Raw genomic sequence first — 12,690 nt, 5'->3', positions numbered from 1 at the left:
TTAGCATTCAGGCCAAATAGTTCAATCTTGGTTTCATCAGACCAGAGAATCGTATTTCTCATGGTCTGAGAGTCTTTAGTTGCCTTTTGGAAAATTCCAAGTGGTCTGTCATGTGCCTTTTACTGAGGAGTGGCTTCTGTCTGGCCACTACCATAAAGGCCTGATTGGTGTAGTGCTGCATAAATGGTTGTCCTTCTGGAATGTTCTCCCATCTCCACAGAGGAACTCTGGAGCTTTTTCAGTGTGACCATCGGGTTCTTGGTCACTTCCCTGTCCAAAGCCCTTCTCCCCCGATTGCTCAGAATGGTCAGGCGGTCAGCTCTAGGTGGTTCCAAACTTCTTCCATTTAAGAATGGAGGCCACTGTGTTCTTGGGGACCTTCAATGCTGCAGACATTTTTTGGTACCATTCCCCAGATCTGTTCCTCGACACAATCTTGTCTCAGAGCTCTACGGACCATTCCTCCGACCTCATGGCTTGGTTTTTGCAAAGACATGCACTGTGAACTGTGGGACCTTATAAAGACAGGTGTGTTTCCAAATCATGTCCAATCAATTCAACTTACCACAGGTGGACTCCAATCAAGTTGAAGAAATGTCTCAAGGATGATCAATGGAAACAGGATGCACCTGTGCTCAATTTCGAGTGCCATAAGCAAAAGTTCTGAACACTTATGTCAGTTTTGTAGTTTTAATATATTTTCCCAAATTTCTAAAAAATCTGTTTTCACTCATTCATTGTGGGGTATTGAGTGTTGGTGGATGAGGAAAAAGTTAATTTAATCCATTTTAGAATAACGCTGTAACGTAGGAAAAGGAGGAACAAGTCAAGGCTGAATACTTTCCGAATGCACTGTGTATACCTACTCCATCATTTCTACTCTTTAAGCTCTGTCTGAGGTTCCATGTTAAATTGTATATTATGATATATATTTAGGTGCCATTATTTGTTTATTTGCCCAAATCCACGGAATACATTTGACATATCCAACAGAGTGTATGAAAACCCCAAGGCATGCCTTTAGCATGATTCTTAGATGGGAATGTCTTTGCTAGTTCCTCACTCTTTTCATATTTTCCTCTCTCATTCTTCCTCCCCAGGTGACAGAGATCCAGGACTGGAGTGCAGCCAGCCCCCACAGTGCAGCCTACGTACTCTGGGACAACGGGGCCAAGAACCTCTACAGGGTGGGCTTCGAGGGGATGGTGAGTAAAGCACCACTCACTCACTCACTCACTCACTCACTCACTCACTCACTCACTCACTCACTCACAAAAGATCAGCTGTCAGTTGGTCTTTGTGTTTGACCACAGAGCCTGGGGTCTTTTTTGTGCTGCCAAGCCTTTGTGGTGGAGAGCCAGCCAGCAGCCGGGGCCCCATTGTGGCAGGCAGCTGGAAGGAGGGAGGGGGGATCTACATGAGAAAGGCAATCTGTTCCCTTCTTTCTTTATGAGGAAGAGAGCAAACATGGAGGTCAGCTTCAGTGGGTGGAGAGAAAAGGAGGAGGGGTCTCACACGAGCCACAAATGACAGGCAGGCAGCATGCTGATTGGTGCGGAACACTCCTGCTTTTTATGAACACGGCCAATCAGAGCGCTCGGTTGCGTAACAGATTTGTCTTTTGTTATTCTAATAGGTCTGGTAGGTTTGAGGGGTTCGGGTATACGGCATCTGATTGAATAAAACAAGGGTTCTTAAGCTTTTTCATTCTGGGACCCAAATGAGAAATTCTGTGTTTTCCTGAGATTGAAGCTCATGAAAACATGCCCCCTTTTAGGTACCCGAAACAAGATTTGGTTGGGAGCCCCCCCACCTTGCAGGCAAAACATTTTAGTGCCCCCCCAATCCCCTTGACGGCGGAGCGAAATGTATGTTTTTCACCCCCAGCAATCCCCCCCCCCTAGTAATTCTACCATTATGTGATGGGGCATAGAGAAAATGTTGCTGTTTTCTGCAATTCTACGCATTTTATCATGACTTATGTTATCTGAGTGAGTCTAAATAATCAAATCAATGTGGGCCCCCTGGAGGTTAGGGCGCCTGGGCACGTGCCCTGCATGCCCGGCTAATTGAGTGACTCTCAGTGACTGACATAACAAAATAAAACATTTCAAACAACAAAACATTTCACCTTGTGTTTTCTACTATTCTTCGTCTCAACCGTAAGCTGAAACAGTCCTAAAATTATAAGAGAAAACATTATTTTATTTTTTTACTCAGACTGGGTCTCGACCCAGAATTTAAGAAAGACTGAACTACAGCACGAATTATATGTGCTGCTCCCCCAAAAATAATTTAAAAAAATAGATATTTGATATCCTGGTCATTGGTCAACCTTGCTGTTTGTGTTTAAATGATCTGTTACATTAACACTTTTTGTAACACGCTTTGACGTTATTGGTAGTTAGACTGAAAAAGAGCACTGTTGACAAGGTCAAAGAAACTGCACTTTGACAAAGTAGTTTCGTTCAAATAGCATCAAAAAGCCACAGTCTGGTCTCTTGGGTTCACACATTTACCAAAGACTGCATTTCCTCAGCGTGCTTTCCTTTCCCTTATCTTTTTACACATTTGTTTTGTGCAAAAGGGCACCAAAAAGAGTCAAGTTGGTTGATATCACACATCTATGAACATGGCTAGCATCCCAAATGGCACCCTATTCCCTTAAAGTGCACTACCTTAGACCAAAAGTGGTGCACTAAATAGGGACTAGGGTGCCATTTGGGACAGAACTGTTAGTGAGTCCTGCTGTGTTCCTTGATCTCTGGATAGATGTCTGCACTGCCTTGTAATCAGCACGGCTGCCCTCTAACTATGTCACTGTGGATACACATCCACATTTGAGTCATCACAAATGACACGATGCAGGGGCTTCTTTGCCCTGCCGAGCCAGAGCCTTGTAATGCAATGTTTCCACATCCTTCAGAGCCCTGAGGGTAATGCTGTTGTTGCCACGCTAGCCTGCAGTAACTTTAGCAGAATGTCGCCGCAGTATTAAGACGGTGTGATTTTACTCTGTCGCATTTTTCTGCTGCAGTTCTAATAGATTGAATCAAGTCGATAATTAGCTGACACTTTGTTCCCCCCCGTCTCTCCTTTTCAGTCGGATTTGAAATGTGTCCAGGATGCCAAAGGAGGCTCTTTCTACAGAGACCACTGCCCTGTTCTAGGTGAGTACTGTATTAGTAATCCGTTGCACTACACCTACCGTCAATATTGCACCAATTTCTCCCCAGCGCAGTGTTCTGCAGTGGAGTCCAAGGGCATCAGGAGCACATCCATGCCAGGCTGCAGTTACTGGTAGCGTCCACTAGGTGGCAGCATCACACAGATACAGACAGGACCAGGCTGTATGGAGACAGCCTGGGTGCAGTCACAGGTCACACTGGCACAGCATTCCCACAATCCCAGCTCCTTGGCTGGGAAAATGATTCTCTTCTCTCAGATTTTCCTGTCCAGGGATACCTGGGTTATGTTAGGCACCTGATGCAGCACTTTAGAAACCAAATTAGATAATCACACAAGGCTCTCCAGGACCTGATTTGTCCACCTTATTTTATCTTAATGAGACCAACCTAGATAAATAAAGGTTACATAGTGTAAGGAATGTACCCCCCCCTTACTGTGTAACCAGTATGTATTCCCCCTGCACTCTCTCCACAGGAGAACAGAATGGCAACAGGAACCCAGGCGGTCTGCAGATTGGAGACCTGGTCAACATCGACCTGGACCTGGAGATAGTCCAGTCCCTGCAGCACGGGCACGGAGGCTGGACAGACGGCATGTTCGAGACCCTCACCACCACCGGTACCGTGTGTGGAATTGACGAGGACCACGACATTGTGGTGCAGTACCCCAGCGGGAACAGGTGAGCTCTACCAGTTCAGGATTCAGACCAGTGCACAAGTACAGGGGTGTTAGGTCAATCCAGTCATGACACAAGCGGCACCCTCTGTGTCATAACAAGAGCATGACATGGACTTGAAACGTATTTGGCCTAATGAAAAAATATTCTGAAATAAAGCGTGACCAACGTGTGTTTCCAGGTGGACGTTCAACCCTGCGGTGCTGACCAAAGCCAACGTGGTGCGTAGTGGGGAAGGTGTTGCGGCGGGGGCAGAGGGCGGCAGCTCCCAGTTCCTGGTGGGAGACCTGGTCCAGATCTGCTACGACATCGACCGCATTAAACTGCTGCAGAGAGGACACGGGGAGTGGGCCGAGGCCATGCTGCCTGTAAGACAGACACACACACACACACACACCCTTAAACCTCATAACTGGAGGGCCTATGTCATGGTGCCTGTAACAGATAAACACACCTTTTTAAAAACCTTAAACTGACATCTTGTGTTTTCTGACTAGGGTTTTGTATAAGCAATAAAAGCCAGAACTCGCAGCATCAGTGGTCAAACGGAAGTGTTTCCTTCGTCAGCATAAAGGCATTTTTCTTTCTTCTCACCTCCCACGTAACAATGACCGTATCACTGGGGTGTAACGTTATGTGATGACTATGGCAGAAACTAGGCTATTGTGATTTTAGGCTGAAAGTCTGTGAACTGGCATAATTGTGGATCGTCATTGCTTCGTCCCATCAAACTGTGTTACATCACACTACAATCGTCCAGCACTCCACTAAAACCAACACCCTCGGCAGCTAACGAGCTTTAAAACCCAGTGGTAGGTACTTACTTTGATCACTACCCACTGATGGTGCTGCTCTCCGCCTGCCTGCTACAGCCCCCTATAGACGGGTTAGCCGTCACAAAAAGGACGCACACTCTTCAAAGGGGCAGAAGGCTGTGTGTTATGATTCTGGATGGGCAGATAGCCACAGTGACAAGAAACTACTATGTGGGGAATCGTAAGTAGCTCGTTGGATCTTGTTCTTGATACCATGTCTTGTTTTGACTGTCACTCCAATGCTAACATGGCAAACATTTGCTTGCTAGCTAACCAACCAATGTAACAATGTATTTGAGAGATGAGCGCTCATTGTGCAACTTTTATGTTTTCAGTAAACATTGGAGACAAAATATAGTTGACAAGTTGTCAACAACCTAAGCCAACCCCCTTTGTTTTGCCCCATAGTTGCGTACGCAATCGTTTTGTTCCCGAATATAACTATTATTTTGTTACGTTCCAATTTTCTGACCAGCAAAATAAAATTCTGAACCGGTTCAAACCCCAAAAAGTACTGGTTGATATGGTTCCTTTTGATACATCTGAATTGTTTTTTTTTTTCTTCCTTTAGCGCAACATTAAATGACTTCACCAATCAAGTGCAATAGTTGTTCACATGCACTGGACAGACAAGTGTAGGGTGACTGAAATGATGCATGTGGGGAGAGAGCAAGAGAAGGTGGAGGCTTGGCTTGAAGCGCATCTTATGTGATTTACATGATCTGAATTAGGCCCACAGAATTACACCAACGGAGGAGCGGCTTCTATGGAGGAACTTTAAATGTCTTTGAACTTCCGAGAGTTGGCTTAACGTTGGACCGGCATTTGCTAACAAGCTTGCGGTTGCAGAGCGGCACCATAATTAAAATAAAAAGATTTCACAAATCCCATGTGAAACGTGATATCTATAGTATCCTCGACTGTCATTGAAAAGGTGAATCCGTTCTTCTCTAGTAAAAATTTTTTTTTGCCTCCATAATTTCCAAATCGCGCATAACATCAGTAGGCTGCAGTATCCTATACTTTGGAAAGGGGGGTTTGGTAGCCTACACGTGTACACACGGGCAAAGATTTTAAACTGGCAGGCTGACACTGGAATTAGTTTGAGTGACATTGAGGACGTTGTATAGGCACTTTTAAGTTTTTTGTTGGACTGAAAAACAAATGCCCAGAACCTAAAATAACACATTGTTTTTCTACTCAATTGTCTGGTGTTGGTGATCGCTTCTTGTTTTTAGCATGTGTGGTCGTCAGCTGCAATAGCCCATCCGTGACCAGGACCGGCGAGTTGTGCGTTCCGAGATGCCGTTCTCCACACCACTGATGTATTGCGCCGTTATTTGACTCTTTGTGGGTCGCCTATTAGCTTGCATGACTCATGCCATTCTCCTTCCACCTCTCATCGACGAGATGTTTTGGCCCACAGGACTGCTGCTGAATAGCTGGGTTTTTTGTGTGTCTGTCGCACCATTCTCGGTAAACCGTAGACACTGTGTGAAAAGACCAGGAGGCCGGTCGATTCTGAGATACTGGAACCGGCGCGACCTGGCACCGACGATCATACCACGCTCAAAGTTGCTCAGGTCACTCGTTTTGCCCATCCTACATTTCAATTGAACTGTAACTAAATGCCTCGATGCCCGTCTGCCTGCTGTATATAGCATTCCATGGCCATGGTACTCACTATCTGTTGGCGCGAACCATTTTCGTGAATTGGGTTGGTGTACCTAATACACTGGCCACCGAGTGAACATTGCAACCTAGTGTTTTGTCTGTTTTAATATTTGACATTAGCATACTGTGTAGAAAGAATGCATGCCCGACACACTGCGTTTATCTAGTATGCTGAAGACTGTGGATATTGAAACGAACCGGCGAGACGGCCAGCAAATGCCTTTCATTACTCAACTCGTACGGCGTTTCAGTGGAACTATTTTCTGGTGTGTGTGTGTCCCTTGACGGACATCAACAAGGTCCCAGGTAATTGGCTATATAGATGAGAAATAAGTCTGGCGTTCGCTCAGCCGTTCAACTGCCCTTCCCTTTGAATGAATAATCAGAACAGTGCTTTTAGTCATCTGTGATTATTCTTTCCTGTCATGTTTTTGGAAAGAAAGGGCCAAGTCTTTCTTCCTGAAAGAGGAACAAAGGGTTTTGTAGAAATTGGGTGCACAGACACACGGCATCTCTTTTTCTGTGTGACATTTATTTGGCGATGGGGGGGTTTTTGCTTTTTGTTTTCTATATCTTTGTTATGTCTTAGATCATTTACCCTCCCTGTGTTAGACACCAGAATGCTCAAAGGAGTTTCAGAATTCACTTCAATAATCTTCAGTACTTATTTATGAGAAAGCTCCTTCTCATCGCAGCACTGGTTTGTCGTCAAAGACAAAACTAACAATGTATCTCTAACAATACGATGTGTTTATTCTCTTTTGTGATTGTAATGAAATGCTGTAGCAACGTAATAATGTATTGTTTCCCTCAGACCCTGGGCAAGGTGGGCCGCGTGCAGCAGATCTACTCAGACAGTGACCTGAAGGTGGAGGTGTGTGGAACGTCATGGACCTACAACCCTGCTGCCGTCACCAAAGTGGCCCCCGCTGGTTCCGCTGTCACCAATGCATCCGGAGGTAGGCAGGACACACACACACACACACACACAGTCAGAACAGACACGTAGTGGATGTGCGTGCACACAGAGATACACAGGCCATAAACAAATATTTCTTCCGTATCTGCTTCTAGCCCGTTTATAAGTGGGAATGCACGTACACTGACCACTCGTACACACCACACACATTCTTCCCTCCTTGGATCTGGAGGATGAACTTAGAACGTTTTTTTCTCCATCTGTCTCTCTGTGTGTGTGTGTAGAGCGTCTGTCTCAGCTGCTGAAGAAGCTGTTTGAGACCCAAGAGTCTGGTGACATCAACGAGGAGCTGGTCAAAGCAGCAGCCAATGGCGACCTGGCCAAGGTGGAGGACATCCTCAAGAGACCTGACGTGGACGTAAGTGATCCCTGCATTCAACACAGCTTCAGGGTTTAATTTAGTCCCCATTTCTTTCTCCTTAAGATCTATTTATTGCAAATTGAGATTGCAAAACAATGCTATAAAGAAAGACATTTCTCCAGGGAACAGGTAAACATTCTGATGTGCCTTCTGTACAGCACCGTTTACTGCAGTCAGTCACAGCCATTTACTTCACGCCTCATCTTAAAAACATTCCGCTCCGGCCCAGTGCAAGCATCCAGGTCATTGGCGTGCACTGCAGTGCTTGCTTCGTTCACCGCCTCGACATGGTGAACATACACTATGTTATGGTCTAGGGCCAATTGTCCACGTTACTAGGACAACTCTGGGGCCTAGTTATACGTTATAGGTGGGGCACAGAGTTTTTCCTTGTCAGGGGGCCACAGTCAGGAAAAACTCCTGTCCCTTTTTGCATCCTTACATCAACCAGGCCAACAACCTTCCCCTAAGGAGAGCTGTCTGCACTCTCCTATTTCCTATTGCCTTTCGAGAGCTGCTTAGAGTAGATCATCTTAGCGTTCTGCAGCAGTCTCAGCGGCTGTGTGTGTGTCAGTGCTGTGAGGGCTGGCCAGGTGCCCCAGCGCCTTTCAGTGAAATTATTGCTTAAAGCTCGGTGAGCTGTGCCAAGTGATCTGCCCGCCAGGACAAGACACGTTCTGTGACTCCCAAAGGAGCTTGCATTAATATTTATGCCCCAAGTATTGCAGTACCGCAGTTGGCAATGAAATACACACGCATATGTTTTCTTTTGTTTGCAAGTGACGAGGCAGTGCACTGGATAAACTCAAAATACAAAAACACACAAACAGTGTTATATTGTGTGTTTTGTAGGTGAACGGGCAGTGTGCTGGACACACAGCTATGCAGGCGGCCAGTCAGAACGGACACGTGGACGTCCTCAAGCTGCTGCTGAAACACAACGTGGACCTGGAGGCCGAGGTTTGTACATCCAACAGTCCCTCCTCAATGCTGAAAATCAATACTATAGTCCCCTCTCAATACTCATGTACTTAAACTCTTTTCTCAACACCAAAATGAACCACTTTAGAGAAACCAATCCCGCTCTCTTCTTCCGTACCCAGTCTACCTATACAGGTCTCACGTCGTACTCTAAAAAGCTGACCTGGTCAGTCATAGTTACACAGTGATGTAAACAGTGGAGACATCGGGTCAGTGTGTCAGTCTGTGTATAATATCCCTCAACAGGACAAGGATGGAGACCGGGCGGTGCACCACGCATCCTTCGGAGACGAGGGCTCCGTGATCGAGGTGCTGCAGAGGGGCGGGGCCGACCTGAACGCCAGGAACAAGCGCCGACAGACCCCCCTGCACATCGCTGTCAACAAGGGCCATCTGCAGGTGGTCAAGACCCTGCTGGACTTTGGCTGCCACCCCAGCCTCCAGGTAAACACTCAGAACACACACACACACACACACTCACAGATGAGTGAGTAAATGTATACATGAGTAGACAGTGTTTTGAGTCTTCAGCTGTAAAGCGTGTACTCAGAAGTGAATGTCATGCCGGTGGATTGGTGGCAGATACGTATTCTTTGATTTTGATTCACCCATAAATTGTACTTCTTGTTTTCTTTTGGTCTGTGATATTTTATGCTTGACCCTAAGATGATAAATGCTCTATAGGGCATTGGATATTTCTACACGAATTGTCCCCGATGTTTAGGAATGTGTCAGTCTGGCTGTCGCTGAATGAATGAATGAATGAATGTACAAACATTCAGGAGATGGGAGTTTGCAGATACCTGCTTTGGAGCGCTGTCATGTATCCAACCTCGAACCAAATATTTGGGTAGATCTCGCTGCACTCAAGGGTTTAGGTGAACTCTATATGGGTGTTGTTAGTGATAATGGGTGTGGTGCAGGTGGTCAAAGTGACGTTGGTATAATGTCGCCCCCTACAGGACTCAGAGGGAGACACCCCCCTACATGATGCCATCAGTAAGAAGAGAGATGACATGCTGTCTGTGCTGCTGGAGGCGGGTGCAGATGTCACCATCACCAACAACAACGGTTTCAATGCCCTGCACCACGCTGCCCTCCGAGGGAACCCCAGGTACGACCCGGATACTTACCTGGCCTTAACCGCCAAGCCAGAGCTGGTGATGAAAAAATTCAATGTGGAAATCTGCCTTTTGGCTACACAGGAAAGCAAGTGAATGGGAGGCCCTGGCGTCTATACAGTTGAGTTTGTGGCTTGCCAAGTTAAAGTGTTTCAAACACGTTTTACTTTTATTGATTGCAAATGAACAAATTGAATGGTACTGCTAGAAAATGGCTTATGGACACTCTGAACCGCAAATGACTTGAGGTTGATGTGTTAGTTTCTGTTCGACTAGGCAAGTCTACGGCCTCTGTCAGTAGCCGCCTCGTCCTTGGCCACGTCTATTTCTAGCTCCACCTGGTTTCTTCTGCTCCACTCTGTAGCGATGGGCTATTCTCATGCATGAGACACACATTAAGGCAGGTAGCTAAGAGAGAATACAATATACCGGTCAGCTTGAGAATCCTGTTTTTTTTTGGGACATAAACATGTTCTCTCTAGACTGGTGGAGAGTGCACACACACGCACACACTAGCCGCTGCCCTTGTGGCTGGGCTGTCGGTCTGGCTCGTGGTGTATGGTCAGGTCAGGGCTAGCTAGGGGACATTATCATTCCCCTTAGCTGACACACATTCCATTGGCACGAGGACAGAGGGAATTGGGGTCAGAGGGCTCTGGTGCACCTGCTGTTTCAGCCCTGCCTGACACAGTCTGGTATGGTGTAGTCCACTGGGAGTGGCACAGACAGCAGTAGCACACTGGAATACAGTGTGCTGGTATGGTGTAGTCCACTGGGAGTGACACAGACAGCAGTAGCACACTGGAATAGAGTGGAGTAATAGTGGTATAACACTGGAATACATTAAGCCCCTCTGAGTCCTCCTATGGCACTGCCTGCCACTGATAGATAGCCAGTTAAAACAATAATCTGGATTGCAATCGGCTTGCCTCGCTGTGCCGGCCTGCCAATTACTGTACAAGCCTTGTGGCCTCAGTCAGGCGCATTGAAGTCATTTGTCATAATGCGGTGATTTAACCAGTTAATGGCATCAAAAGATGGGAGACAAATGTTTCTGCTTTTCTTCTTTTTTGTTTGTTTCATATGAATCTTGAACTCTGAGTGTGTTTCAGTCCAGACAACTGGACTGAGTGGACTCCCATTGTACTGTACATTAATGCTCTGCACATTGCATTCCCTCCCGGGCCTAAGGGGGGAGGGGGATGCAGGAATGCCCACATGCAAGAATGCCCCGAATTGCAGGTTGCAGTTGCACGCTATTGTCAGCACTTAACTTAGTGCGCAAAGCTCCCCAGCCAGGTATTGTTGCTGTGTGACGTGGGATACAGGATTTGTATTTCTTCGTACGATTAGCAGCTATGAAACAAAATGGCAGAAATTAGCACGTGCTCATACTTGACTTTTGACTGTTATTTGCAAATGTGAATATAATACTCGCTCTGTAGAGCCATGCAAATTGACCACCCGCCTACATGGCTGGTGAAATAGACATTCCTACCCGCCAATATCTTAATCTACCCGCATTTGGCGGGTGTTCATTTCATACCCTGATTCCCTCCAGTGTGTGGGAGTTGTCAGTCTTATATCAACTGTACAGTAAAGGTGAAAAGTGCTGGAGTCAGTATTTGTTACAGGCCAGGGCCCGTGTTGTTGTCGTGACGTGCTGCCTTGCTTTCCACCCAACCTCTGTCCCCCTCGCCTTCAGAGAAACCAAGATGTGTATGTCGTTTACATTGATTTCACACTCAAGCTCCTCCACAATATTTCAGAGAGAGAGAAAAATGGCCGCCTGGACTGGAGCACGTCTTAAACCCCTTGAAAAGGACGTCTCCCTTGGTTGAAGTGAATGTATTTATTTTAGCAGTGCTTTAGTGCAGTGGCGTTTGAGTCCTGATAGAGTGCTTGGGCCTGAGAGTAGGTTTTTACTGCAGGTAGTAGTGTCGTGTTCTTCAAAAGCACCCTAGGTGGTTTAGTGACTGCCAGTGTCGATGCCAAACCCTTGAAAATAGGTCGGGACCTCTAAATATCTGTCGGGTGTTGTTTGTTCAGTTGAAATGATTATTGTTCAGTGGTACATGACTCAAGCTTCTGTTCAGGCTATTTATGTTCCGTTATGGATGAATACTTCCTGCCACGGGATGGTCTTGTATTGATTGTACTTATAATCCAAGTTGCATGTCTTGTGCATCATCTGGGACCAGAGAAACAAATCTGACAATCCCTCCATGTACACTAAATAGGCCACCCATCAGCCATATGTTCAAACATCAGACAGTAATGGCGGGCAGCCAGTGTGCGTGCGTGTGTGGTAGTGCCCTCCAGGTGTGGGTAAATGTTGTTGAGGATGAAGGGGCGGGGGGTTGAGGTGACAGATGAGTTTGGCATCTGGCAGTGTGTGTGGAATGGATTGTGGCGTGGAGGCCCAAACGCGGAGACAAATAAACTCTACCAGCAGGGGCACCTGCTAATGCGGGAGCTGAACTATATATCACCGCTGTCATTACTCACACATACCGCGTCACGTTTTGTATGTGCTTGTCTGAGAGAGGGAGGAAGACGGATGAATAGAGAGGGAGAGAGATTGAAAGCAGATTGAAATGGTCGTGTTTTCATATAAAGCAACAGGTTTTGTGAGACAGTTATTGTGTCTCTTACAATTAGTGTGTAATTTAGGCTACTTGGTAAATAGGAGGAGTTGAGGTGATACCTTTTTAAATTGGGTATGGAGGGTTAAGCTTGCGTGTGTGTGCGTGTGTGTGTGTGTGTTTACTGCTGCTTCTGCCCCTGACGCGGGGGTGACTGGTTCCTCTCAGCAGCTCTGGCTCTGTCTGGCTGGAAGGCGCTAGCTTCTACAGCACTGTAAACAATACGATTAATAGCCTGTGAGTCATAAA

The 12,690-nt window shown here is 46.4% G+C and overlaps 1 protein-coding gene across 3 annotated transcripts in view; it reads left to right on the top strand.

Annotated features, from left to right (window-relative positions):
• LOC112227357 (E3 ubiquitin-protein ligase mib1) overlaps window positions 1-12,690 on the top strand; it is a 105,616-nt gene that overhangs the window by 26,192 nt on the left and 66,734 nt on the right. For all 3 annotated transcript variants that reach the window (XM_042308298.1, XM_042308297.1, XM_042308296.1), the window contains exons 4-12: window positions 1,101-1,205; window positions 3,104-3,170; window positions 3,664-3,868; window positions 4,047-4,233; window positions 7,169-7,313; window positions 7,558-7,691; window positions 8,547-8,654; window positions 8,922-9,119; window positions 9,638-9,789. In XM_042308298.1, the coding sequence (XP_042164232.1) occupies window positions 1,101-1,205; window positions 3,104-3,170; window positions 3,664-3,868; window positions 4,047-4,233; window positions 7,169-7,313; window positions 7,558-7,691; window positions 8,547-8,654; window positions 8,922-9,119; window positions 9,638-9,789 (1,301 nt within the window). The remainder of the gene's footprint in view (window positions 1-1,100; window positions 1,206-3,103; window positions 3,171-3,663; window positions 3,869-4,046; window positions 4,234-7,168; window positions 7,314-7,557; window positions 7,692-8,546; window positions 8,655-8,921; window positions 9,120-9,637; window positions 9,790-12,690) is intronic.

Source organism: Oncorhynchus tshawytscha, linkage group LG28, assembly GCF_018296145.1.
Source record: "Oncorhynchus tshawytscha isolate Ot180627B linkage group LG28, Otsh_v2.0, whole genome shotgun sequence".
NCBI classification, from domain to species: domain Eukaryota; kingdom Metazoa; phylum Chordata; class Actinopteri; order Salmoniformes; family Salmonidae; genus Oncorhynchus; species Oncorhynchus tshawytscha.
This window is presented reverse-complemented; position numbering and strand designations above follow the sequence as displayed.